Raw genomic sequence first — 26,952 nt, forward strand, 5'->3', positions numbered from 1 at the left:
CCAGCCACTGTAGTTTTGTCCTTCCTGAGGAGTCGTCCCTCCTCGCGTTGGCTGCTTCGCTCCCATCAAGCCTCCGCTGATCACCGGCAGATCCTCAGGCCGTAATCCCAGATTAGAAGGCAAACAATCATGTGGCGCTGCTGTAAAGCCGGACTTTAATGACGCTGATGCAGTGAAAATTGTGTTCTCGGCGGCTTCCTGCTGATGACACATGAACACTGAACGTCAAAAACCACCTCATGCAGACGATGCACCGCTTTCTGAGAAGGCTTGCAAAGAGGAAGACTCACAAAAGCAGTCGCTTTGTGTTTTACAGATTATAAATTCTTAAAACGCACCTTTTATTGGTCTTTGTGATAAAGCTAAAGTATGTTAGATAAAAACAAGTTCAGGGAAAACATGCAGAACCGCAGAACCGAGACGGCGACACACACGTCAATGTCAAAAGAGGGGAGAAAATATCAATCGACACAGTGTAAGACAATAAAATCCTTATGAAGGTAATATAAAATTTATTGAAAGCAGAGTCATAAAGTTGGCTTTTATGAATCTGCTTCCTAAAACTGTCACCGGAGGTCGGCGGTTTAAAATAATGAGGGAGCACGATCGGAACGCTCAATCCATAAAAATGACATATGAAAACACCTTTGGAAGTGGGAATTTACCAAACGGAACGTGGAAACTTTCAGAGAGCAAAGAAGCATATTTAAATTTTGTTTTTTTAAATTGATCAGTGAACAGTTGATTGAGACAATTAATGTTTTTTTTAGCAACAGCTTCTCTAAGCTGAACACCGTTTTTATGAAAATACCGTCACCGGCCATGTAACACTGCCCTGGCTGCAGTTTGGAAGCAATTCAAAGAGCAAATGAATAATTACTAATGAATAATGAATAAAGTTTGCAGAGGTGGAGGCATCAGAGGTTCAATCAGCTTGATACAAAGTCTCGAAAGTAAACAAGTAAATGAGAAAAGTTCACGACGGCTGTATTTAGAGACCGAATGAAATATAAATTCTTCATTACATATTTGAAATGACTGAAAAAATTATTATAGAATACAATAGAACTTCATGGATCTTACATGAAACTGCTTTGATTTAAAGCTTTAATTTCTTTACTTCATGAAAATGATATAACATATAATATACTTGATATAGATAGATAAATGAATGAATAAATAAATGAGGAGTATATGAATTGTCTTCAAACAGAAGAGAGATGACTGGGAATTCATGCAAAATGAGCGAAATAAAGACGAAAAGTATATTTTACAATCACTTCAAACGACTCAAATCACCTGATCTTTACACATTTTCTACTAAAACTATGCAAAAAAAAACAACCTAGAAGCCTTCCTACGAAAATGAACCGTTAGGACCTCAGTGCCACTTTAATCTCTTGAGCTGAATAAGAAGTGATTTATATTTAGGGGCCGTGTGACCATCCTTCTGGGTTCCTCAGCCAAGTGGAAAACTGTGAGAGCCGGAGTGAATCAACTTTGAAAACATGTGAGAGGTAGATCACATTCATAGTTAATGCCGAGCTCAGACAGCCCCAACAAACCATCGCTCCAGACGCCTCTCCCATTAACCCCCCCACCCCCACCCCCACCCCCACCCTCACCCCCTCCTCCCTCCTCCTCCTCCCCCGAATAAATAAAAGGAGGCAACGTGCAGCCGTGCGGAGGTTAGAAACCACCCACAAGGAAGAGTCACATCTCTATTGGTATGAGTCGTGTTGATGGAGGCCGTGAAGGAGGGGGGGGGGGTGGAGGTGGAGGTGGAGGGCGCCATCAAACAGAGACGGGAGCAGAAGGTACGGAGGAAGAGAGTCCGGCACCCTCTGAAATATTCATCTGCTCCGGGTGAATAATTGATGCGGCTCGGAAGACAGATGCGTGAAGGATAGACAGACCAATGGAGGGGGGGGTGGGGGGGTGGGGGGTGGGGGGTCTTTAGGTGGAGCCGCTACAAATCCATCATTTAATTTACAGGCCCCCACATGAAAGGTCCGAGAGCAGCAACACCTGCCCACCCCGATGCTTTACACACACACACACACACACCCACACACACACACACTCCACTCCTCCCCTTTGAAAATGATTACTTCCACCTTGACTTGTGCAGATCTGATGGCGTCCAGCTGAAAGTGAAGCGCGAGCAACGTCTTAATATCTCAAACAACGTTTCAAGTCAAAACGCATGATTTGTGAGTTTTCCTGTCAGAGATTTTAACATTCACAACGCAAACGACATGCATTTACACAGAAACAGCAGAAACGCTGAAAATGTGAGATCTTTGTTTATGTAATGATACCACACACACATACACGCACACGCACACACACACACACACACACACACACACACACACACACACACACACACACACACACACACACACACACACACACACACACACACACACACACACACACACACAAAGCCCTCACAGTGACGGGGTGTAGTCAGCTGAGCGTGACGTCAGCACGAGACGCACACACGTCTGTGTTCAACATCGGCCGTCTTCATTCCCGGAGCCGTTCACCGTGGCTCCCATCCCTCGCCTGTTCCTCCGTCTGTTCCGTAAAGCGGCCCCCGCCGCCGCCGCCGAACAAGCCGGCGCTGCCCGGAGGTGACCTCACTCCGCAGAAATGCGTAAGAAGAGCAGCGAAAAAACTCACAAAGCTTCCAAGGCCGTCCAAGAAAAACACCCCTCCCGTGGGCTATACAGTCTGAGATGACCATATTTAGAAAGCAGAGTCCCTGGAATGAAGCTTATAATTCACAACGGTGCACAACACAGCCCAGTTCCCCTCCGAGAGCCTCGCTCACAGTAAATCCATTCTCACTTTCAACACCGTACTGTTTGTGCATCTACAAGACTGTCCTATCATCCATCTTAAAGATCAAACACCGGCCCCAGCAGACGGTCTGCCGTGCCACTTCAGCCGAATTCATAAAAGCAGCCACTGGTTTTAATTCTGTTCATGCTTGATTGGAAATGCTGAAGAGGAAGAGAGTCAACACGCAGCCGCAGTGGGATTTGAACCGGAGTTCTGTCGTTGTTGTCGTTGTTGTTGTTGTTCCGAGGTAACGTCACTGAGAAGATAAGTGCGTTCCCGGCGTCGAGCCTGTCTTGAACTTCCGATCCAGTCAAATGTCAGCCAGTCGTGGTCTCGTCCCAGGTGGCGACGCAGACTTGCACCGTCATGAATAAGTGATCGTCCGCAAACACAGACCAGATGGGATTTTACATAACTCTGCATGACAATGCTCGTTCTGGAACGGGCTGGTTTCAGCGCGCAGGCGTTAAAGGCATCGTTTCCACGACGTTTCCGGTGAAAACGCCTCGTTTCTGAAAAGTTTCGCTTGACAAGGTTTTGGAAATGATATAAATGATAAGTTACATCTAAGGCCCCGTTTACACAACACTTCACATGACAGCACCAAATCCTTTAAAAAAAAAGAAAAGGAGTGTGTTTACACTCCAGCACACTGACAATGATGTAGTTAGTGTGCCGGGCCACTGGAGGGCAGTGTTGCTTGTTTTTGTTCAAGGCCTTGAAGGCCTTCAAGGCATTCAAGGCCTTCAAGGCATTCAAGGCCTTCAAGGCGTCTCTGCAGGCTGAAGAAAAAGATCTGAATCAGACTGAACTTGATTATATTTTGTCCATGAATACTTATTAAATAATTTCAAATGGTCTGTCCGCTCCTTTTATAGCTTCTGGCTGCGCTGCTTCCAGGTGTGTATTTCAATATTAACATTTTTAACCAATCACATTTCAGCCATCACCTGTTGCCGGGTAAAGAAATCTGCCTGAGGCCTTCACTTTCAGTTCTGCAGGCGTCTGCAGTGTAAAACTAGTGTCGGTCTCGCTGCTGCTTCAACCAATCAGATCTTGATATTGGCGACTCAGAACCTTCTAGAAGGCCTCGCATGACGTCAGTGTATTCAAGCCCTCTGATTGGATGGTCAGAGAGTCACCCTCCAGTGCAAGCTAGCTGCATCTGTAGTTAGCGGCACGAACAAAAATCTAGTTGTGTTTATATTCTAAATCTAGTTGTGTTTAGTTGTAATAGTGGTTTTATCAACCTACAATGACTAAAGGAGAAGATAAAGACATTTGGTTGCAGATTTATTGTCCAAACAACTTTCAAGATGACTTTTCCAAGAGGTCATTGAACGCACCTCAGCGCTCAGCGCATTCAGTACAATTGACCTGCGCTCACTACAAACTCCAAGGCAGGATTCAGGGTTGTATTATCTGCCATCACATTGTTTTCAGGACCATTAAAAGCTGATGTTTGTCTCCCTGCTCGACCCCCAGAGGTTTCAGGAATAGCAGCCGCTTTTTTAACGGAGCTGCAGCTGAAGCAGAGTTGTGAACTCCAGACATTTACGTTCATAAAGGTATTTGATTCTGGCGACACCAGTATCTTATCTGTGATGCAAAGGCTCTTTATACTGCATTTCTGCATGGCAACATGGTTTTAGTAGCCACAAAAAAGTGATTGAGAGTTGGATTGACTCAGACCAGCAGTGAAGGCCTGACTCTGAAATGCACGGCCGCCACTGGAAACCACAGATATTGACGATAGAATACAGACCGTGTGTCAAAACAATATGAAATGCGCATGCACAGTACGCAACCGTGAACGAATCTTTCCATCATGGGAGCCGGTACAAAAACTTCTCGGATGCACGTGTATTCGTCATGTAAACGGGGCCCATTGTCACAGAAAACACCTTTTATAACAAAAATGAAACCGAGGTCCCATTTACGCAACATTTCAAGCCAAAACGTATCTTTTTTTGTTTTTTTCGTTTTCGTTGCAGAAGCTTGCATTTGCATGGCAACCTTTTGAAAACGAGGTCCGTTTTTACTAAAAACAATGTCGCTTCCATGTCAGGCCACTAGTGGGTGCTGTTGTTTGTTTCTGTAATGAAAGCACACACATGAGAACAACACACTATAAACTTCAACACAAGACGGGTATTCTAGTGGAGACACGCCGTCCATTGTTGTCTTTTCGACACAATAATCCGTTCAAATACTCCAATGTAACTATAAATAAACTGCATCAGACCCCCTGCCACACTCACACCTTCAAAAACTGTCTGCTCTCCTCTCACACACCTTTGACAAAGATTTATTTCCTCATGAAAATTGACCCGAGCGCCACCTAGTGGGTTAACAGAAAAACTGCACATATGGCCAGTCTACAAGTTCAACACAGAAAGCTTAGAATAACACATATAATGGCGCCAACAGGCAGCAGAGTGTTTTCAGAAAGTTGCATTTCAGGAGACGGAATGGGAGCAGTTTTGAAAAGTTCCACCTCGGGAGCCGTTTTTCCAAAAAGTTGCATTTTCAGTGGCTCCGGGCATCGTTGTCATGTGAACGGACACCGAAAACAAGTGTCTGCTCCAAACCAGTCTTTCTCTGTGAAATGTATATGTTCTCCATTCTACTCGGTACTTTACATTTATAATATATGGAGGGCTGCAACTTTAATAATCGATTAATCAGTCGATAGTTTTTTCGATTAATGGATGAATCCGTAAAAAAAAAAAAAACATTTCAAATTGTAGGACCAGTTGATATTGAATGAACCACACATCAAATATGTTATGATTATTTAAAAGTACATAACTGAACCAATACAAGATGTATACAATATAAATACATACAGTATATACATGTATATAAGATTGAATGTAGTTCAGGGACCACATCCAGTCCAGTTTCATCCTGAGTGACCAGACTGGTCAAATATTGTTATAACAACCTTTACATTTACACTTCAAAGTGTTTCTTTGTCGTGGTCAGTGTGTGGAATGAAATTGTCTATATTTTTACAAGATCAAAGAGCGGTATGGAGTAGTAAGGTAAAGCAGTAAGTAAAGCAGTAAGTAAAGCAGTAAGGTAAAGCCGTTAAGTAAAGCAGTAAGGTAAAGCCGTTAAGTAAAGCAGTAAGGTAAAGCAGTAAGGTAAAGCAGTAAGTAAAGCAGTAAGGTATAGCAGTAAGTAAAGCAGTAAGGTAAAGCCGTAAAGTAAAGCAGTAAGGTAAAGCAGTAAGGTAAAGCAGTAAGGTAAAGCAGTAAAGTAATGCAGTAAGGTAAAGCAGTAAGGTAAAGTAGTAAGGTAAAGCAGTAAGGTAAAGCAGTAAGGTAAAGCAGTAAAGTAAAGCAGTAAGGTAAAGCAGTAAGGTAAAGCAGTAAGGTAAAGCAGTAAAGTAAAGCAGTAAGGTAAAGCAGTAAGGTAAAGCAGTAAAGTAAAGCAGTAAGGTAAAGCAGTCAAGTAAAGCAGTAGGGTAAAGCAGTAAGGCAAAGCAGTAAGGTAAAGCAGTAAAGTAAAGCAGTAAGGTAAAGCAGTAAAGTAAAGCAGTAAGGTAAAGCAGTAGGGTAAAGCAGTAAAGTAAAGCAGTAAGGTAAAGCAGTAAAGTAAAGCAGTAAGGTAAAGCAGTAAAGTAAAGCAGTAAGGTAAAGCAGTAAGGTAAAGCAGTAAAGTAAAGCAGTAAGGTAAAGCAGTAAGGTAAAGCAGTAAAGTAAAGTAATAAGGTAAAGCAGTAAGGTAAAGCAGTAAGGTAAAGCAGTAAAGTAAAGCAGTAAGGTAAAGCAGTAAGGTAAAGCAGTAAGGTAAAGCAGTAAGGTAAAGCAGTAAAGTAAAGCAGTAAGGTAAAGCAGCAAGGTAAAGCAGTCAAGTAAAGCAGTAGGGTAAAGCAGTAAGGCAAAGCAGTAAGGTAAAGCAGTAAAGTAAAGCAGTAAGGTAAAGCAGTAAAGTAAAGCAGTAAGGTAAAGCAGTAAGGTAAAGCAGTAAAGTAAAGCAGTAAGGTAAAGCAGTAAAGTAAAGCAGTAAGGTAAAGCAGTAAGGTAAAGCAGTAAAGTAAAGCAGTAAGGTAAAGCAGTAAGGTAAAGCAGTAAGGTAAAGCAGTAAGGTAAAGCAGTAAGGTAAAGCAGTAAAGTAAAGCAGTAAGGTAAAGCAGTAAGGTAAAGCAGTAAAGTAAAGCAGTAAGGTAAAGCAGTAAGGTAAAGCAGTAAAGTAAAGCAGTAAGGTAAAGCAGTAAGGTAAAGCAGTAAGGTAAAGCAGTAAAGTAAAGCAGTAAGGTAAAGCAGTAAAGTAAAGCAGTAAGGTAAAGCAGTAAGGTAAAGCAGTAAGGTAAAGCAGTAAAGTAAAGCAGTAAGGTAAAGCAGTAAGGTAAAGCAGTAAGGTAAAAAGTAGGTTAAAAAGTAGGCGGGGCTTAGAGCTCCTCAGAATGTGACGTTGCAATGGGGCAGGAGACCTGATGAATCCTCTGTTGTTGTTTACATCCTCTGCTTTCCACTGGTTGTTTTGTTTGGTCTCCCCACAGCCTAGCGTGTTCTGGCGGCTAGCGGGCTAGCTCTAGTGCCGCGCCGCAACTGAGACGTTACCGAGAGAGCGGACGCCGGCCGAGTGTTCATAGTGTTCATATTGTAGGGTTTTGGGGTTTTTTTTCCCAATGAAACACCTGGAACATGTGGAAAATGACCTGCAAAATAAATAAAAACGAACCTATATGCACATGCACCTACTAAAACACTTAATGAGGCTCACTTGTTCGGTCCAACGTAATCTAGTGCAAAGGCTATAACGTCTGCCTGCAGCTGTTTGTGTACGTTTACGACTTTACAACGTGTTTCATGCCTTTGATGTCCTTTTCACATGCGGAATTAACTGGTACAGATCGGAGGAGTGTGTCGTAAAATCGTTGGCACCGCCTCAAACGCTTTCACTGACCGACACAAACATGTCGAACAAAACGTCAGAAGGAAGTGATCCTGGAGGAACTCCGGCCATAATACGATCAACACACCCAGTCCAGGAAATACACTCACTACAACACTCAATACAGCACGTTGTGATTTCCAGATTCAAGACAAAAATCATCATTTCTTCCTGTCGTGATCAATGTTTTAAATGACTGATCTGGTTTATTTGCTGTATCTTGTGTGTTTTGTGTTTCTTTACCTCACTGGCTGCAGGACTAATTGCCCCCGTGGAGGAAAATAAAAAACTTAAAAGAAAACAACAAGGTGCATTTTGTTCATGAAAGATGCAACAAAGAAGGGAAAACTGTTATCTATAACATTAGTTGAATATATCATTCATATTAATATTAGAATAATAACAATCTAAAGATTCAGAGATATAATGAAGGAGGACATAGAGAGTTATAACAGTACAGGCGGTTAAAGGAGAGAAAGAAAGTAATGAATATTTGCTCGAGAAGTTCAAAATCATAGTTGAGGTTGTAGTTTGTAGGAGTTTAAAGTTGAATACCGAGTTCCCCTTGTTGTTGTCTGCTGTCACATACAAAACATATCTGGAATATATGCAAGTTTGAGCACAGAAGCTATCAAAACCACAAAAAAAAAAAGAAGAAAGTTTGTGTTTGTGTGCCGCGGTTCAAACAACCCGCCTGATAGTCCTTTTATCTGTGACGCTTCTCCAAACGCTGCGGTGAAAAACCCACTGGACATCGAGGCTGAGCCACGTGGAGCTGCTGATGGATAACCAGACAACCCAGAGACGACGGCTGCATTGTTCAGACACACACACACACACACACACACACACACACACACACACACACACACACACACACACACACACACACACACGCACACACACACACACTTAAACACACATAGAGCTCTCAATCTTCCCTGTTGGCCCAGCCTGGGAACTTTGCCATCAGTGTGTGTGTGTGTGTGTGTGTGTGTGTGTGTGTGTGTGTGTGTGTGTGTGTGTGTGTGTGTGTGTGTGTGTGTGTGTGTGTGTGTGTGTGTGTGTGTGTGTGTGTGTGTGTGTGTGTGTGTGTATCAAGGGAGAGTATAAAAAAAAGATGAATGACCAACAATTGAATAACCTTGACCTTCACTGGAGATATCCTTTATTAAAAATCAAGAAAAGCCCCTCTACTGGGAATAACGAGGGCAGGGTGTGTGTGAGTGTGTGTGTGTGTGTGTGTGTGTGTGTGTGTGTGTGTGTGTGTGGGGAGGGGGTTATGATTGATGTCACTGGGTCTCTATCACCTACGGTATAGTTACGGTCCAGTGGCTTTCTCACCGACGCATCATTCATTTCATCGCAGCCCACCTCCTCAACCTAACCTTCTAGTGTGTGCACAACCCACGCACGCACACACACACACACACACACACACACACACACACACACACACACACACACACACACACACACACACACACACACACACACACACACACACACACACGCACACGCACACACGCGCCTGTTCATTATTGTAATGAATTCTTTTGTCTCTTCACCTTACCCTGACACCTGAAAGCATAACTGACCTCAACTTCATTATGACCTTTAAAGAGGTGTGGAAAAGTAAAAAGTGGCATGAAGCTGCATTGTAGTGGGATTTAAGGTTTTAGACCCACAAAACTGGTCAAATGAGAACACACACACACACACACACCCACACACACACACCCACGCACTTCCTGTGAGTCCTGCGCTTCATTTAAGGTCAAAGCAGAGCTAATAGGAACAAGTTCCATTTAAATAGAACACGGTCAAACGGAGAGAAAAAGTGGGAAGAAATGGAAGGAGAGAAGAGATGAGGAGAGGAAAGAGAGGGGGAGAGAGGGAGAGAGGTCCGTCAGGACAAGGTGAGAATAAAGGAAAAGAAGGGAGAGAATCAATTATAGAGTGAAATGACGGCGTGGAGAGACGAGTGAGGAGAGAATAACCAGGAGGAGGGAAACGCTACAAAAATTGGATGAAGAGATTTAAAAACAGGAAGGAAGGAATGAAGGATGGAAGGTAGGAAGCAAGGTTGGAAAGCAGGAATGGAGGAAGGATAAAAGAAGGAAGGAAGGAAGGAAGGAAGGATGGAAGGAAGGAAGGTTGGAGAACAGGAAGGGATGAAGAAAAAAGAAGGAAGGAAGGAAGGAAGGAAGGAAGGAAGGCAGGAAGGAAGCAAGGTTGAAAAGCAGGAATGGAAGAAGGACAAAAGGAAGGAAGGCAGGAAGGAAGAACAGTTGGAGAACATGAAGGGAGGAAGGACAAAAGAAGGAAGGAAGAAAAGTAGGAAGGAAGCAAGGTTGGAAAGCAGGAATGGAAGAAGGACAAAAGGAAGGAAGGAAGCAAGGAAGGAAGGAAGGAAGGAAGGAAAGAAGGCAGGAAGGAAGAAGGACAAAGGGAAGGAAGAAAGGAAGGAAAGAAGGCAGGAAGGAAGCAAGCTTGGAAAGCAGTAATGGAAGAAGGACAAAAGGAAGGAAGGTTGGAGAAGAGGAAGGGAGGAAGAAAAAAGAAGGAAGGAGGGAAGGAAGGAAAAATAAATGAATAACAGAAGATAAAAGAAAGAAGGGATTGGAGATTTAAGGAAGAGGTGAGCAATAAAAGAGATTGAGGGGAGGAGGAATGAGAGACAATGTGTAAACAGTAAATGAGAGAAGAAAACAGTGAAGAGAAAGAAAAGTTAAATAAAAACCAAACAGAGGAAAGAATCTTAATGAATGAATGAATGACAGAGGTCAAGAAAAACACGAGAAGGAATAAAAATTAACAACAGAGGAAAGAAGATGCAAGTCTCTGGCCACACACACACACACACACACACACACACACACACACACACACACACACACACACACACACACACACACACTCGTCAGTGGAGGTTAATGGACTTTACGTGTCGCTCTGTGAGCAGCTGCCCCGGAGGAACATTAACCAAACTCTGTCATGTGACACAGCAGGTTTTGTATAAAGCCAATAAAAAAATATTGCATATGAACATCCAAGTAGAGTTTGAAAGAAGAGAAAGTCACGATAATTTGAAAGGAATGGACATCGTAAATAAAACCAAAAATATTAATTTTTGTTGCGGGGAGTGTTTTTGCATTTCTTACTTTTGAATTAAATAAATAATACATAAAAACACAAGCTAGAGTTGTACCACATTTAGCCTTAACCTGTATGACACATTTCTCCACATTTATAATAAACACATGGGCAAAAAATGTTCCATGAACTGTTCTATTGATTAACATTCTACACAGTCATGTTGAGGAACAGTTCAATTATTCTTTCAGTCAAACGTGAATGTGACACAAAGGAACTTTTCTGTGTGACGACGCAGACAAACAGTGATCATACATTTGTTTGTGTGTGTGTGTGTGTGTGTGTGTGTGCGCGTGTGTGTGCGTTGGGCACTTTGTGCTGAAATAGTTGTTTTTACAGTCCGACAACAGAATACTGTATTATTACATGTTTGCACCGCAGCCCGGCTTCACCGCAAACTGATTATACACTCTGTGTGTGTGTGTGTGTGTGTGTGGGGCGAGCGAGCCTCTGTCACATGTGGTCTGCATTAAAATGCTATTGTACGTTGCCATGCTGACTGGGATCACTATCCCATGCTGTCAGCCTCTCGCTGGTATTATGGGATGTTTCCTGCACGTGGACACACACACACACACACACACACACACACACACACACACACACACACACACACACACACACACGCGCGCGGACATAAAATCCCTGCACCACACCCGAAACAGGCTTGCAAAGTCCTGAATCCTCTGAAAAACAAGCGTGTTGATGTCATTCAGCGAGCATCTGAGAGAAACATCCAGTTTTCCTGGCAGTGGAACTTCTTCCTGCCCCTCAGCTGATCTGACGATGAGCCTGAACACACTTCCTCCTGTCATTGCTGGTCTAAGAGGCGGATTTCTGTTTTAACCGGCATTTGCGATTAACGATTTGCGAGTTTGTATGTCTCACGTGAAGACATAAGAAACACACCTTTTCTGTATTTTATTTACTGTATCTGTATGAATGTAGTGGGTTTTCCTAGATAAACCAGGCATTTCAGGTTTAACTTGAGTAATGTTGTTTTTGATCAAGTTGGGAAAACTCTCGAGGCACGATTTGCTGAGATTCTGTATAAAGTGTAATAATTTGAATGGTCACGGATGATGATCTGATGATCAACTCAAAATGACACCATGAAAAGCCTCAATAAACTAGAACGGGCACGAAGGTTTTAGAGTTTTGACACGTATCTTTAAGGTCCAATATTCACATTTTTCAACAACTTCACATAGGTGTCAGAGGCTCAACGACATTGTATTCAAAGTGTATATTCCCGTAATTCTGCAGGGCAGAAAGCAACCAAGTATGGGAGGGTCACAGTGAGTATAAACTACTGGAGGGAGGAGTTATTTCCCTGAATGATGTCATGAAGGGAAAATCTCTGATTTGCCTGTATGCGCACACGTTCACTAAAAAAATTGAGCAAGCAAGTGAAGGAACTGATGGACTTTCTTCACTTCTGGGGTTTCATACACAGATTATGAGAAATCCATCAGAAAGTCAATTTTGCTTGTGGAAAATTGAACCTTTAAAATTCAGCTTACTAAATTTTCCACCTCAGAAAAGTTTATCATTCAAATGGAAATGTTCTGATGACGATCACAGTGCGCCTGGAGAAGCCACAAAAGCTGAAAATGCTGCAGCTTTTAACCATTTATATAAATACTTTTGCTCCTTTTTGCCGTCAAATAGTCCCACTAGAATCCGGTATGCAAGGAATGTGTCTCTGTACGCAGACGATGGTGTAATAAAGATTAGTTGATGTACACCTCGTTGAAGAACTGCTGTTGAATTCATAAAAGTGTTATTTGTACCAGAAATTCTGTGCAGACCTATTTGCTGTGATCGTGTGTTGCTTTCCACAGAGACCGAGAAAACAATAAATATTGAAAATGCTTCGCTCTGGAAGAAGTTCCCAAAATATTTAGTGAGTTGTCGCGGAGGCAGACGGCCGAGAAGCAACAAAAATGTGCAGATTTTAAACTTTAAAATGTCGTGCAAACAGTTTAAAATGTAGGATTCGTTTATATTTGGAACTGAAAAGTCTTGATTCAGGTACAATTCATTACCAAACGCGAAGAGCATGAAAGCTGCTGCTAAATTCCGTAGCCAAGGTCGTGAAGCGAGAAAGTGCAGGGTGAGCCTGGCGGCATTCTGGTGTGCAATTAGCATCAATATCAGTTGTGTGCACATGTTGTAGGACAATGCCAGTTAACAAAAGATAACATGCTGGGAGCTTGTGTTTCTTTTCAAGTCGTACATTAAACAGGTGTGAGAAAAAGAAAGAGCAAGCGAGAGAGAGAGAGAGAGAGAGAGAGAGAGAGAGAGAGAGAGCGAGAGAGAGAGAACCCGCCGGAGGGCGTCGTCGAGCTCCGACCACCTGACAGAAAGTGACAGGACGTGACAGAAACGACTGCTCGCCCTCAGGCAAGGACTTTGTATTCACCAGATACTTGTGTTTACCTCTTCCCATCGTGCACACACACACACACACACACACACACACACACACACACACACACACACACACACACACACACACACACTCCGGGCTGCAGAAGGCGATCCCAACATCACGTCAGACACAGAAGGATTAAAAAATAAAATAAAATCCTAGAGGACGTAGAGTTACACGAGAACGTGGGCAAACAACCGGATGCAGACGATAATAATCCAAGGCCGGTGTTCACTGTAAACACACACACACACACACAATCTAGTTTTCTTTTCTCAGAAAACGCTAGTTATGTCTGAAGCAAGAGGGGGGACATGAAAAGACAGAGACGCACCCCGATAGGAAGACAAGTCCAGAGTCAGCAGAGGCTCAGAGGCTCATCCACACACTGTGTCACACAGAAACACGTAATTGACGTTGACTCCTTCCTCCAGGCCCCGTGTTTTACGCTCCAGCAGGTGGAAACTCAGAGACAAGAAACACAACCTGACCTTTCAAAACAACGGTCAATCCTGTGAGGTCGGGACGTTTGGTTTCCTACAAGGCAGAATGGAACAGAAGTGTTTTTAAGAGCTCAGCTTTTGGACCTCACCGAGACAGCAACCACACACACACCTTCAGGAGACGCTGCGTTAACTTCCTGTCCAGCTTCACCCAGTTGAGGATCGAATGACGACCTCCCAGCTCGAACCCCACCTCAGCTGGAGCGTAACCCTGGTGTGGGGTTCAGCGTGTTTTTGGTCCCAACCAGGTAAGTCAGGGTTCACATTCCCCGCTTTGATCCGGACCGGAGTCATTTCATTTGGACGACGTCAAATCTGTCAGGAACTCTGAACCGGAGCCGACAAGCGATCTCTGGTCTCGCTTCGTTTGCAAACGATCTTTCCAGCGGGCGGGTGGAGAGGACGTGACGTAGTGCTCAATGCATTCCAGGAAGTAAGAAAAAGTTAGTAAATATCTTGCGGGTAGACATGGAGCAGTGAGGACGAAGTAGAGAAAGGTGCTGGATATAGACTATATATCACGGTTTGTGGCTACGCATTAGCCACGAGCTAGTTATCCTAGCGACCGTGGGAATAAAGCGACGGGACTTCTGGTTTCGGTTGTGGACCAATCAATGAGCCGTGTTTCACTCAGAAGTTGATTTCCAAATAGCAGGTGAACACAGAAATCCTTTGCTTCTAGGAACCTCACATTGACTTGCATTGTTTTCCCATAAAGTTGCAGAGTTCCGCAGTGCGGCCTCGGCTAACAAGCTAACGGCACAACCCAAACTAACCCAGTGACACAGACTCGTTATTCCTGCATCAAGCATCACAAGTGTTGGAATTTACGATGCTTGGTCCTTTTTGAGTAATTAAAGCGGCAGTGAGCTCCACTGCTGGCACTTTGCATTGACGTCAACCCGTGGGGAGAAAAATCCCATTTTTGAAAAGGCTCCAAGTCCGTCTTCATGGAAACATATGAAGCGCTGCTTATTGCGGAACTGCGGTAATAAAAAGTTCTTCCGCAAACAATAGATGAACAATAAGAACATTTCATGACATTTTCTTGGTTGAAATGAGTTCAGCGGCCAACATCACAAGTAAATACAGTTCAAGTCCCACATCGTTTTCGGAACGTTGCCGTGTAAACACAAAGAGTTTCAGAAACAGAAATGCAAAACCGTTGCGTATTTCTACTTGTGTAAACTTTGTTTAAGCTTGGTGTAGTGGTTTGTACTCTCCCCTCACAGCAGCACAACCGAAGATTCAGCATTTCTTCTTATTTGTGGACTTTTACAAGCGTCTGTGTGTTGGTGCTGTGATGTACTAGTGACCTTCCGTACGCGTGTTTTCTCCAGGTACTTCCTCCAGAAGCAAAACCACACGCCTGTGCAGCTCACTGATGTTTCCATCACAGAAACTAACAACATTAAAGTTCCATTAACAGTGAAACGCAGTCTTTATGGGGTGGTGCCTCTCTTTTATAGTGGCTGTGTGTCTCTATAGAGCAGCTTAAAGTCTGACTGTGGCCATCTGCGGAGGAGAAAATGAGGATGAGCATGACGAAGGCGACGAAAAGGAGGAGGAAGATAAAGATGAAGACGAAACGTGGTCGACCTCCGACTTGACCTTTCTCATCTCTGCGACGGTGCAGGACACATGGAGGATGTTATTCATGTAACGCAGCTACAAATCCAACTGTGTGTGTGTGTGTGTGTGTGTGTGTGTGTGTGTGTGTGTGTGTGTGTGTGTGTGTGTGTGTGTGTGTGTGTGTGTGTGTGTGTGTGTGTGTGTGTGTGTGTGTGTGTGTGTGTGTGTGTGTGTGTGTGTGTGTGTGTGTGTGTGTGGAGAAAGCATGCGAGTGTGTGGGTGGAGCATCAGACTGCCATCTGTCCTGTGCGAGTTAATCCTACCATGATGAGAGGGAAAGCAAGGGCAACACACACACACACACACACACTCCACTGAAACACTGTGCTGGCCGTCTCGCCCTTGAGTCCTACTCTCTCTCTCTCTCTCTCTCTCTCTCTCTCTCTCTCTCTCCAGCAGCAGCGTTTATATATTCAGATCCCACCGTGTTCCCAGATATTGGTGGGACGGTCTGGCTGTAATTTACAGTAATGTGTGTTTTGAGGACACACACACACACACACACACTCACACACACACACACACACACACGCACACACACACCAGCAGCTCAGGATTGACTCACTGATGACAAAGATAATTCTGCATTCTGAGTTTGGAAACTTCACAATAAGAGATGATTTCTGGCTGGAGGGATTTTAGCATGCGTGCGTGTGTGTGTGTGTGTGTGTGTGTGTGTGTGTGTGTGTGCGTGTGTGTGTGTTAGCATGTTCTCCATGCTTGTTAGGGTTAGGGTAGGGTGAAGGGTGAATCTACAATAATGTGGTCACATTACACAACTTTTGGTCCAAAAACATTGTATTCAAAGTTTATTTCCCTAAATCCAGCTTTTCCTTTATTTTCCTCCGTTTTAATATTGGATCATAGAAGCTGCTTTTTTTTTTTGGCTGTTTTTTTATTGTTTTGTGCAGCAATTTGTTTCAGCGGTGGTTGTTTTCCAGCGCTATATACACTGAACAAAAATATAAATACTTTTGTTTTTGCTCTCATTTTTCATGAGCTGAACTCAGAGATCTAAGACTTTTTCTATGTATGCAAACAGCCTATTTCTCTCAAATAGCGTTGACAGATAAATCGGGGGGGGGGGTACAGAGAACCAGTCAGTATTCCAGTGAAACATAATAATTCTAAGTAAATGAAAAACCAAGAACCCACAGAACTCAGAGAAAGCTGGCTGATTGTGTGTACTCGTGTTGATATGAGGTAACATTGCACGCATTTAAATGGTACACTCAATGTTCTGAATGTGTGTAAAAGGGGAAGACAATACACAAAATGCTGGTGTTTTAAACTCGCTTATTTTCGACACAAAGTGACGCAGTTTTCTACTCGACTCAATAAATGATCAGCCAGGAATTCAGGAATCTGTTTGCTCTGAGCCTCTTTTTGCTGAGAGAGGTTGTGCTGTTTGATCTTTTCCATTAAAATACTCGACAGGTGTTCTGCTGGACTTGTGAATAATTCACAGCAGCGAGCCGGGACGCACGGGAACATGGCTGCCGTGTTTCTACCAGCTTTTTTTCCACGGGGAAAAAAAAACTTCGAAAACTGCAGGAATCAAACCAGCTGGAGGCAAAAATCCAAACATTTCTGTTAATTCAAACACAAAAAAAAAAGCCTCGGTTTCCTGAACGGTGGGTGAACGTTTCACCGTTTTCATGCTGGACGACGCGCCGAGTTGGACCGGGGACCATAATGGACTCCCACGTCACGTAATAGGATTTCAGTGCCGCCATAATATCAAAACTGCGCGCCCAAGTATTAGTAGACAGATTAAATCGGACGTAAAATAGAGTGCTTTAAATCCCAAACGATGATCCCATTTTTAGGGTTCAGTATTAACGTTTTTTTTCCTACTTCTGTATTTATTTTTGCCGCAGACGTGAAGTAACTCAAGGAAAGAAAATCAAAAAAACAAAAAGTGTCTGCAGTTGCTTCATAGCTTTACTGTATTTTACCTTTTCCCTATCAATAAGCGAACATCAACATCCCGTTAGTTTGGGAGGTTTTTATGTTTCTTTCTTTCCCAGAATGCCCTGCTGTACGTCCGGCGGTGGATGATGACAGAAAACGTCACGATGGGTTCATCTGGAGTTTCCCTCCGGTCGCTCCGGCTGCCTGCACTTAGCATGCGGGAGACAAAGCGAGATTAATGCAGCGGTTATAAAAAAAAGAAAAAAGAAAAAAAAGAAAAACCCTCGGGCAAATAGATTTACTTTGATGTGCCGCATTAAGACTGTTTGCTGTGGAAAGTGCCAGATGCCACCGTCACTTCGCTCTACGAGTACGTTTCCCCCCCCAACGCCTCCGTCTTTCTTCTTTACCGAGGATAAGCAGGTTTTGACCTGAGAGGAGCTCGCCGTCGCTGAGCGAGACGGTTCCCGCACTGATCGAAGCACATACATTAAAAAACAAAAAAAATAACAAAAAAAGCACATAGAAACAGGTGGATCATTTGGAAATCATGAACTTTAACTATTTGCCAGTCAATTTTTTTGGGCTGAAAATTGGAGCAATGTCCACAAAAAGCACATCAAAACATGCAGGAAATTTAAGAATAGTGTACAATGAGTTTTGCTAACGATTTGGCAAATAATTTCCTTAAAAAAACACAGAGGTAGTATTCAGCTGCGAGACACAAGCACACACAAAATGTCATTTTAAAATGTTATAGCTATTCTTATTCCTTGATTTTAAATCAAATTCCTGTCAATTATTACTATTAACATTCTATATAAGATTGAGTATTATTATTATTAGCATTTACGTGACATTATGGGATCACACAACATATATTACAGGAAGCGCTCTATTTGCACCATGTAGAAAAAGACAAAAACACCCAAATCTGCGTAATGTAATGCTGAGAATGCCGTAAATCATCTACCCTACAGGGTCGGATCCCCGTTTGCCTTCAGATCTGCCTCAATTCATAGATTCAAACAAGGAAACTTTCTGCAAACAAAATCTGCATAATTCTCCCCCAGACATCAACGCGACAGGAAACCTGGTGGAGATTTGCTCTTTTTGGGACCTTTTTTCCACCACGAAACTCGCCGTTTGTCAGTTAAGCGAGACGTTTGTGACATTAAGATGCGGCGCGGAGCTGCGTCAAAAAGCAAAAGAAAAGGTCATTACGCGTAATATTCCGAGACGCTGTTTCTTGTGAATGTCAATGAAGACGACATCGAGCAAAAAAAAAGAAGAGCAGCGCGGGGGAAATGAGGCGTGTGTTGGTGTGTGAGATGTCGTCAAGTCAGGATGGAGAGAGAGAGAGAGAGAGAGACAGAGAGAATGAAAGCGAGAAAGAGAGGAAGAATTGGAAAAACAAAGGAGGAGACTGGACCAATGAAAGTGAACGGCGCGCCGATAACTTAAATCAATAGACAAACACAGTCGGCTCCCTATTTCTCCTTTATTGGATCTGTCTGTGTGGATATGAGACACGCGGCACTGCGCGCGCGCGTGTGTGTGTGTGTGTGTGTGTGTGTGTGTGTGTGTGTGTGTGTGTGTGTGTGTGTGTGTGGTACACTTCAATGCGCAGTACTTTGAGGCCACAGTAACGATCTGGGCTATTGAAGCGCAGGTCTTTGTAACCGGTGTTTCTTCACTGCATCCCCTGCCGACGTCCCTGACAAACTAATGGATGACTGGATTTGTTGTGTGCTGAAGTCAAAATAAACGTACATTTTTCTATTTTCTGTCGAGACGAAACGTTTGCGCGATAATGTTTCAAGTGAAAACGCATCGGGTTTTTTTGGCATTTCTGTTTCGGAAAAGTTTGGCTTTCGCTAGGCAACATTTTGAACACGAAGTCAGTTTACAAGCAAAAAAATGTCGTTTTCATGTTGGGCACTAGTTGGTGCTGTTGTTTATTTTTTTGTAAAGAACCCACACACACACACACACACACACACACACGTTTCCTCCCAGTTTGCATCGAGGCATCAAGTTCTCAACTCTTGTAACATTTCACTGGATTTTGCACCAGAAAATATTGTTGAAATTGTCGACAATTTCGGTACAAATTGTGAAACATTTTGCAGAATCAGACTTTTTCACCCCAGATACTGGACCCCTCAACCCAAAGAATACTTTTAAAGTTTGATACCAAGATGATGTTGGCCTTTATGTGACAACACTGACTCTGTGAGGCAAGAGTGGAAAACCAATACATCACCATACAAGTTAAAAACAAACAAACATCTGGCCACATTTGTATATAATATTCTTGGATTGAATATGCTGGTTGGATAAAACTCAAGTGAGGGTTCATATTCTTCATCTGTCTTGTGATTTCCACGTATTGACTTTACCTTTTACCGCACATCTGACATGAGGCAGTAATAGACACTAGCTGGCCGCTCGTCCCCGCCGGGTTGTCCGTTGCCCTGCCGACAGTTGTTGTGCGGCGTTGTCCGCTGCTCTCGCAAAACAATCACATCGACAGAGAAATTGATCGGGAGGCCCCGGAGAGAAAAGAGCCGGCTGTAGGCGACTGTGACGAGGGAACCTCGCTCTCCACATAGATAGAAACACGAGACAAACACGTACTCTCAGCGCCTGCTGACGCAACGTGTCAACGTGAGCTATTATTTGTGTCGCTACGTGGACTAGCAAGCAAGCCACCAATGTTTTTGTGGATTTTCTAGCCTGGGATGCATATGTTGAGCGCGACCAGGAGGCCGTCCCAAGATGGCGGCGCTGTAGGCACGTCACAGGCGGCGCCTTGTTTTTTATACCTACGGTTCTCCCTGGAGGACGTTGGAGGCGATCGGTCAAGATTCAACAGCGGCAGAGCATCGTTCACTCTGCCACCAGGGGGGGGGGGCAGACTTCTTTTTGGTATTAATGAGAAGCTTCTCCTCCAGTGAAGAGAAGGTTAGTGAAATAGTAACAGTGGCTCCTCAAAGCTTTCCATGACGCTAATGCTAACAGTAAGGAGACAAAAAGAGAGCATGCAGCCAGCCTATATGTGAGTAACTCAAAACGACTCCTCAAGACTGCTCAGGTGTTTTATATCTAATCTAATGCTAAAGTAGAATGCTAATTACAGCTTTGGAGAATGCTATTGCAAACAGTTAGCTCTAAAGCGCTAAAAAAGAAAGACTCCTGCTGAGCGCAGCTGGTGCTTCATTACTTCATGAAGAAATTACAAAGAGCAATCGTTTCTTGGTTCTAAATAACACTGAAAATTAAATACAAATTCTACTGAACTTTATTTAAACAGCACCAAGTACAACACAGTCATCTCTAGGCGCTTTTAACAGAGACAAACCCAACAAGCATGGGCGATGGTGGAAATGAAAAATGGGAATATCACCCAAAAGAAAAGCAAACAAACAAACAAAACGTCAACAGGTTCTTGTTCAGATAAAAAAATAGCTGCCACAAATCCTGCTGGATTTAAAAGTATCCTCCCCTGCTGACCTGGTGACCGTCGACTGGAGCATCGATATAATGTACACAGTGGAATGTACTCAGGCCACAGCCATCGTTACAAAAACACCTCATCATCGTCAAATCCTCATCCGACTCCAACCTCATCAACCTCCTGGTGCAGGAAACAACAGAGTCCTCAAATCAACGCCATTCGCCAACAGGCTCCTGAGCGATCCTCCCTGGATGGTCACCACAGCCCAACTCCTCCACCTGTCAGCTTCATCCTCCTCCCACCTCCCTCGTCAAAGTGAAACAGCCCTGGTCACCGTCACCAACCACCTCCTCTGTGCAGCTGACGCACGCCCCACTACTCCTCATCCTCCTCCTCCTCCCCCTCCTCCACCTTCTGACACCATCACCTCACCCTCGCCTGGCCTGCAGAGAGGATTACTGGTGCTACACCTTCTGGGCTCACGTCAAACCTCACCGAGCTCCAGCAATACGTGCAATGATGTCATCACAAGTCTGGCAGTACGGCTGTTTCACTGGGTGTCCCCCAGGGGTCTGCTTTGGGTCCACTTCTTTTTATTATTGACCTCCTCCCCTGACCTGAAAAGCACTTCCAAATAAAACCTATTATTATTATTATTATTATTAAAAGTCCACTAGATGAACCACTCAGAAGAATCTGCTGAATCTAATCAACTATTATCACAAACGAGGTTCATTCTTCTCTTCCTTTTTAGTCTCTGAACCACTCTGAGTGTGTTTCATTCATGGCAGTAGCACATTACTGAGCCATCAGAAGCTTCCGGATCACCTGTACCTTGCCACACGGGGAAGAGGATGGCGGCAGCCTGATCGCGGCTCATATTTCATTTCAGCTTTTACAGCCAAATTTAATATCCCTCTCAAGAGAATCTCAGGGGCAAGATATCGGCCGTGTGCCGTTCCTGAATCTTGATTCGTTTCAAGAGAGGATCTGCTGGAGAGCAGAGGGAGCGGGTTTAATGAGGCCGTGTTTACAGCTCTGAGAGAGAGAGGGAGAGAGAGGGAGAGAGGGAGAGAGAGAGAGAGGGAGAGGGAGAGGGAGGGGGAGAGAGAGGGAGAGAGAGCGAGAGTGTGAGGGAGAGAGGGAGGGAGAGAGGGAGGGAGAGAGAGAGGGAGAGAGAGTGTGAGGGGAGAGAGAGAGAGAGAGAAGGAAAGGGGGAGAGAGTGAGAGAGGGAGAGAGAGAGTGTGTGTGAGGGAGAGGGAGAGAGAGGGAAAGGGGGAGAGAGAGTGTGTGTGAGGGAGAGGGAGAGAGAGAGAGTGTGTGAGGGAGAGGGAGAGAGAGAGTGTGTATGAGGAAGAGGGGGAGAGAGAGAGAGAGAGAGGCAAGAGAGAGTGTGTGAGGGAGAGGGAGAGAGAGAGAGTGTGTGAGGGAGAGGGAGAGAGAGAGAGGGAGAGAGTGTGTGAGGGAGAGGGAGAGGGAGAGAGAGAGTGTGTGTGATGGAGAGGGAGAGGGAGAGAGAGAGAGTGTGAGGGAGAGGGAGAGAGAGAGAGTGTGAGGGAGAGGGAGAGAGAGAGAGGGAGAGAGTGTGTGAGGAAGAGGGAGAGGGAGAGAGGGAGAGTGTGAGGGAGAGGGAGAGAGAGAGAGGGAGAGAGTGTGTGAGGAAGAGGGAGAGGGAGAGGGCGAGAGTGTGTGAGGGAGAGGGAGAGGGAGAGAGAGAGAGTGTGTGAGGGAGAGGGAGAGGGAGAGAGAGAGAGAGTGTGTGAGGGAGAGTGAGAGAGAGAGAGAGTGTGTGATGGAGAGGGAGAGGGAGAGAGTGTGTGAGGGAGAGGGAGAGGGAGAGACAGAGTGTGTGAGGGAGAGGGAGAGAGAGAGAGTGTGTGATGGAGAGGGAGAGGGAGAGAGTGTGTGATGGAGAGGGAGATGGAGAGAGAGAGTGTGTGAGGGAGAGGGAGAGAGAGAGAGAGATGTCTGAGTTTTAACACTGCCTCCATTGAGCAGCATCTTTCCTGTCACTCTGTTTGCAGTGCTGCATGTTCTCCCTGTGCCTCAACGGCGTTTTGTTTCACTGGGAACTTCAGCTTCATCCTAAATCCACATTTAATAGGATCCTGTATGAGATGGGCTACTGAGATATTTTGCTCCCCTTAGAACTTATTATACTTTATTATAGTTTGTAATTTTTATCTTATTTTTAGTCCTATTTTTTTTAATCTACTTATCATTACTCTTACTGTAAATATTTTGGTCCTTAGGGTTCTTGATAGTCATTGTATATAAGATACCTCTATTCTTACCTAACTGTTTGCACATTTCTTGTCTTTCCTACTACTGAGTGTCCTTAAGAGCTGAATGTAACAAGTACATTTCTCCATTGTGAGATCAATAAAGGCTTATCTTACCTTATCTTATCTTACACTGAATACTCAAGGTAACAATTAGGGGTTGAGTGTGCTTTGTGGCATGTATTAGATCACGGGTGTGAATCAGGACCACATACAGTCCAATTTCATCTCGAGTGAGCCGGAAGGGTCCTTAACCTTTGACTTTAAAGTTTATCTTAGTTGTTTGTGAGTATGTGTGATGAAAATGTCTATAGTTTCACAAAAACCAAACAGTCATGGCAGGAAATAACTACAATCTGAACATGAAACCAATTTTAATGAAACCTTCTTGTGCAAAGTACAATGAAATGTCCAGAAGAACTTCTCCGACAGTTGTTTCATTATGGGTGTTTGAACAAACTCACTCTGACAGCATGGCTTTGAGCCATGTTTGTCTTCTCGCAATGATCTTAGGCTGTGAGTGTTATGTCCACGACGCCCAAGAAATTTGTTAAAAAAGAACATGTTTTCTTTGAAATGTGAGGATTTTCTTGGTATTTAGGCCTGATTGGAGCCTCCTGTGGGTCAGTTCCTTCCTGTGTTAGTTTCCTTTAATTCATCATAAAGTAATAAAGGAGCTCTGAGCCTTTGATATACAGTATATATATATATATATATATAAAATGCAACATGGTTTGTCAGAAGGAAACTGCTGTTGGGAAGTGAAACAGAAGAGATTCAGAACAAATTGTAAGAATTAGGAAGAAGCAACACAGAATATGTCCAATAATAAGGTTTTCAATTAAGAGTGGTGCCGTCACTGTTTGTCGGCCCAAAAAACTGTGCCGCTGTAGTTTCCCCCCGTCTTACACCGACACCAAACTCTGCAGAGCCGAGCAGAAGACAGAGAGACGGATGGACGTTCTGATCCCGGCTGGAAAACATCCACAACCTCACTTTAAACCACAGAAAAGGTCGTGGTAGAGCTGCTCGATTACTGGAAAAAAATCATGATGATTATTTTGGGCACTATTGAAATTGATTATTTACCCAATTATGTCTTTGAATTTGGAACATTGACTGAACAGGGTTTTTTTTTTTATTCTCCTGTTCCTGTTAAATATATAAAAATATCTTGTAGTGTTGCAGTAGTAAAAAATACTGTTGTACTGCGTTCAATATTTTGAAAACAAGACATAAATAACTTTAGATACTAATATAAACTCATGTTTCTTACATTATAAGTAATGCTATTAGCCACCGTTAGCATGACTTAGCTTTAAAAAAACACGTAACCTAAACCACTGGTGTAACACACTGTTATTATCATCATCAATATATGTCAGTTTACGGCAGGTATGTCAACGACGAGCACATGCAAGAAACCATACATTCACAACTTTTTCGGGAAATTTAAAAGTAGCAATTTACGCTATGTAGCTCGCGCCAGCTAGCGACAGCCCCTGTTTACACCCTGTTTTTAACTGAAAACTTCTGTTGGGTGTTCGAGGTCCGTTTACACGACAACGGCGCTGGAAGACACTGGGAAAAAAAAACCCAAAAAACCCACAACTTCTGAAAACGGCTTTTTTGAAACGCTGCTTCATCACACACACACACACACACACACACACACATCACAGCCGTGGCAAAAGGTGAGAGTTTTCACACCTTGGTTTGGTTCAGGTGGCGTTCACATTCACTTCACAGACTGGATCAAACCGCCTGGAAAACACAAGAACAACAGCTGCCGGTTTGGGGGCGTGGTCGCCAGAGGGTTAAAGAGTTGTTTGCTTCTATAGGAATTGTAACTGCAGTTAATATTGTTTCACCATTTCATCCCATTGAAGCCCCAATTACAAAAAGTATGAGTGAAGCTGAACATGACATTGGTCAACTGGCGAGAGTCGAGACCCACGTCTTCAAGGGGACCAGAAAATCTCTTGTTACCTCCGGTTGAGAGTTCGGGGGTTAGAGTTAGAGACACCCCCAGAAACTAAACCCTCTTTACCAAAAACTCCCTGAAGAAACTCTGGATCAAACGGGGAAATGTGAACGTGGCCAAAGAGAAAGTCCATCACAGGCTGAACACAACAACAGTGTTTACATTCACTGATTAACATCCAGAGACTTAAACTGAGAATCTCCACAAGAACCTCTCCTCCAGACATCAAGCAGCCACGATCACTGCTGTGATCGTCTGTCTCCCTTCATCCATCCATCTTCTCAACCACTTCATCCAACCCAGCAGGTAGAATGAGCTGATAACAAGGTCACCAATCCATCACGGGGGGGGGGGGGGGGGGGGGGCACAGACACACTCCTGCAGAGTCAGCAGTTCACCAGAAAATGTGGAAGGAAACACGCGCACAGGCAGAACATGCAGTCCCGTCATACAGCAGCGTGGCGAGTCTTACTTGAATCTGCCCTGGCAGTGCTGGCACTGGTCCCCGACCCAGCCGTGGTCACACGCGCACGTCCCGTTCACGCACGTCCCTGAAAAGCAGCCTTTCTCGCAGGACTTGGACGCGGACGAGGAGGCGGCGGCGCCGCGCAGCGCGAGGTGCAGCAGCATCAGCATCCCCAGGGAGACGCGCGCGTCCCGGACGCTCCTCCGGGGCGGCATGCTCCGGGCGCACACGTGCGTCCCCGCCGCGGCGGCTTCATCCATGGCTGTGTGTGTGTGTGTGTGTGTGTGTGTGTGTGTGTGTGTGTGTGTGTGTGTGTGTGTGTGTGTGTGTGTGTGTGTGTGTGTGTGTGTGTGTGTGTGTGTGTGTGTGTGTGTGTGTGTGTGTGTGTCCACGGAGAGAGGCGAGCTGTCACCTCACGCCGCGACCTGCTGATCTGCTGTCAATCCACCGTGACGCCGCTGTGGAGAAAGGGGAGGGGAGGGGGGACAATAAAAAAAAAAAAACACGCGCCGTCAGGGCACGCGGAGCCGTGGGTGACAAGCTGCGGGACGGGGCCGAAAAAAAAGAAAGCAAAGTTTGACGGGAACAGTTTCGATGTCACAAACGCATCCAGAACTGCATTTCCACGTTACATCCTGCGGTTACGCACGACGCGGCGCGTCCCGACAAGTCCTCCGGATAACTTCCACCTCGGTCAAGGATGGAAACACACACACTTACACACACACGTACACACACATGCATAGACACAAGCACACACACTCTCACACACACACACACGATGGTGGCCGGACGATGCTCCCCATGCACGTCAAAAACAACTGTAATCCCAGAGATGAAGCTCCCTGCTTCTCCTGTTGGACGCGTTCCCAGACAAAGACGTGCCCTCCTCTTCCTCCTCCACCTCCTCCTCTTCTTCCTCTTCCTCCTCCTCTTCTTCCTCCTCCTCTTCCTCCTCCTGAGTCCCTACGCACGGAAAGGTTTGGTATCCGAGGATGCGACAGCCGGAGCCGACGCTTCTCCTCCTCTCCTCCTCGGTGTTCTCTCTCTCTCTCTCTCTCTCTCTCTCTCTCTCTCTCTCTCTCTCTCTCTCTCTCTCTCTCTCTCTCTCTCTCTCTCTCTCTCACACACACACACTCACACACACACACACTCACACACACACAGCTGGTCTGTGACGGGGAAACTCCTGCACAAAGCAGCGAGCATGAGCAGTAACGACCGCACGGTTAAAGGGCCAGTTCCCTTTAAAGCCCACATAGATAGATAGATAGATAGATAGATAGATAGATAGATAGATAGATAGATAGATAGATAGATAGATAGATAGATAGATAGATAGATAGATACCCCAAAACATGAACA

General features: G+C 44.5%; 1 protein-coding gene across 1 annotated transcript in view; it reads right to left on the reverse strand.

Annotated features, from left to right (window-relative positions):
* LOC308138288 (attractin-like protein 1) overlaps positions 1-25,847 on the reverse strand; it is a gene marked incomplete at its 5' end in the record, with an annotated part of 332,365 nt that extends 306,518 nt beyond the window's left edge. Inside the window, one exon of the mRNA XM_080507370.1 lies at positions 25,594-25,847. Within this exon, the coding sequence (XP_080363496.1) occupies positions 25,594-25,847 (254 nt within the window). The remainder of the gene's footprint in view (positions 1-25,593) is intronic.
* Between the last annotated feature and the right edge of the window lie 1,105 nt (positions 25,848-26,952).

The sequence above is a fragment of the Blennius ocellaris genome, assembly GCF_963422515.1.
Source record: "Blennius ocellaris genome assembly, chromosome: 13".
Lineage (NCBI taxonomy): Eukaryota > Metazoa > Chordata > Actinopteri > Blenniiformes > Blenniidae > Blennius > Blennius ocellaris.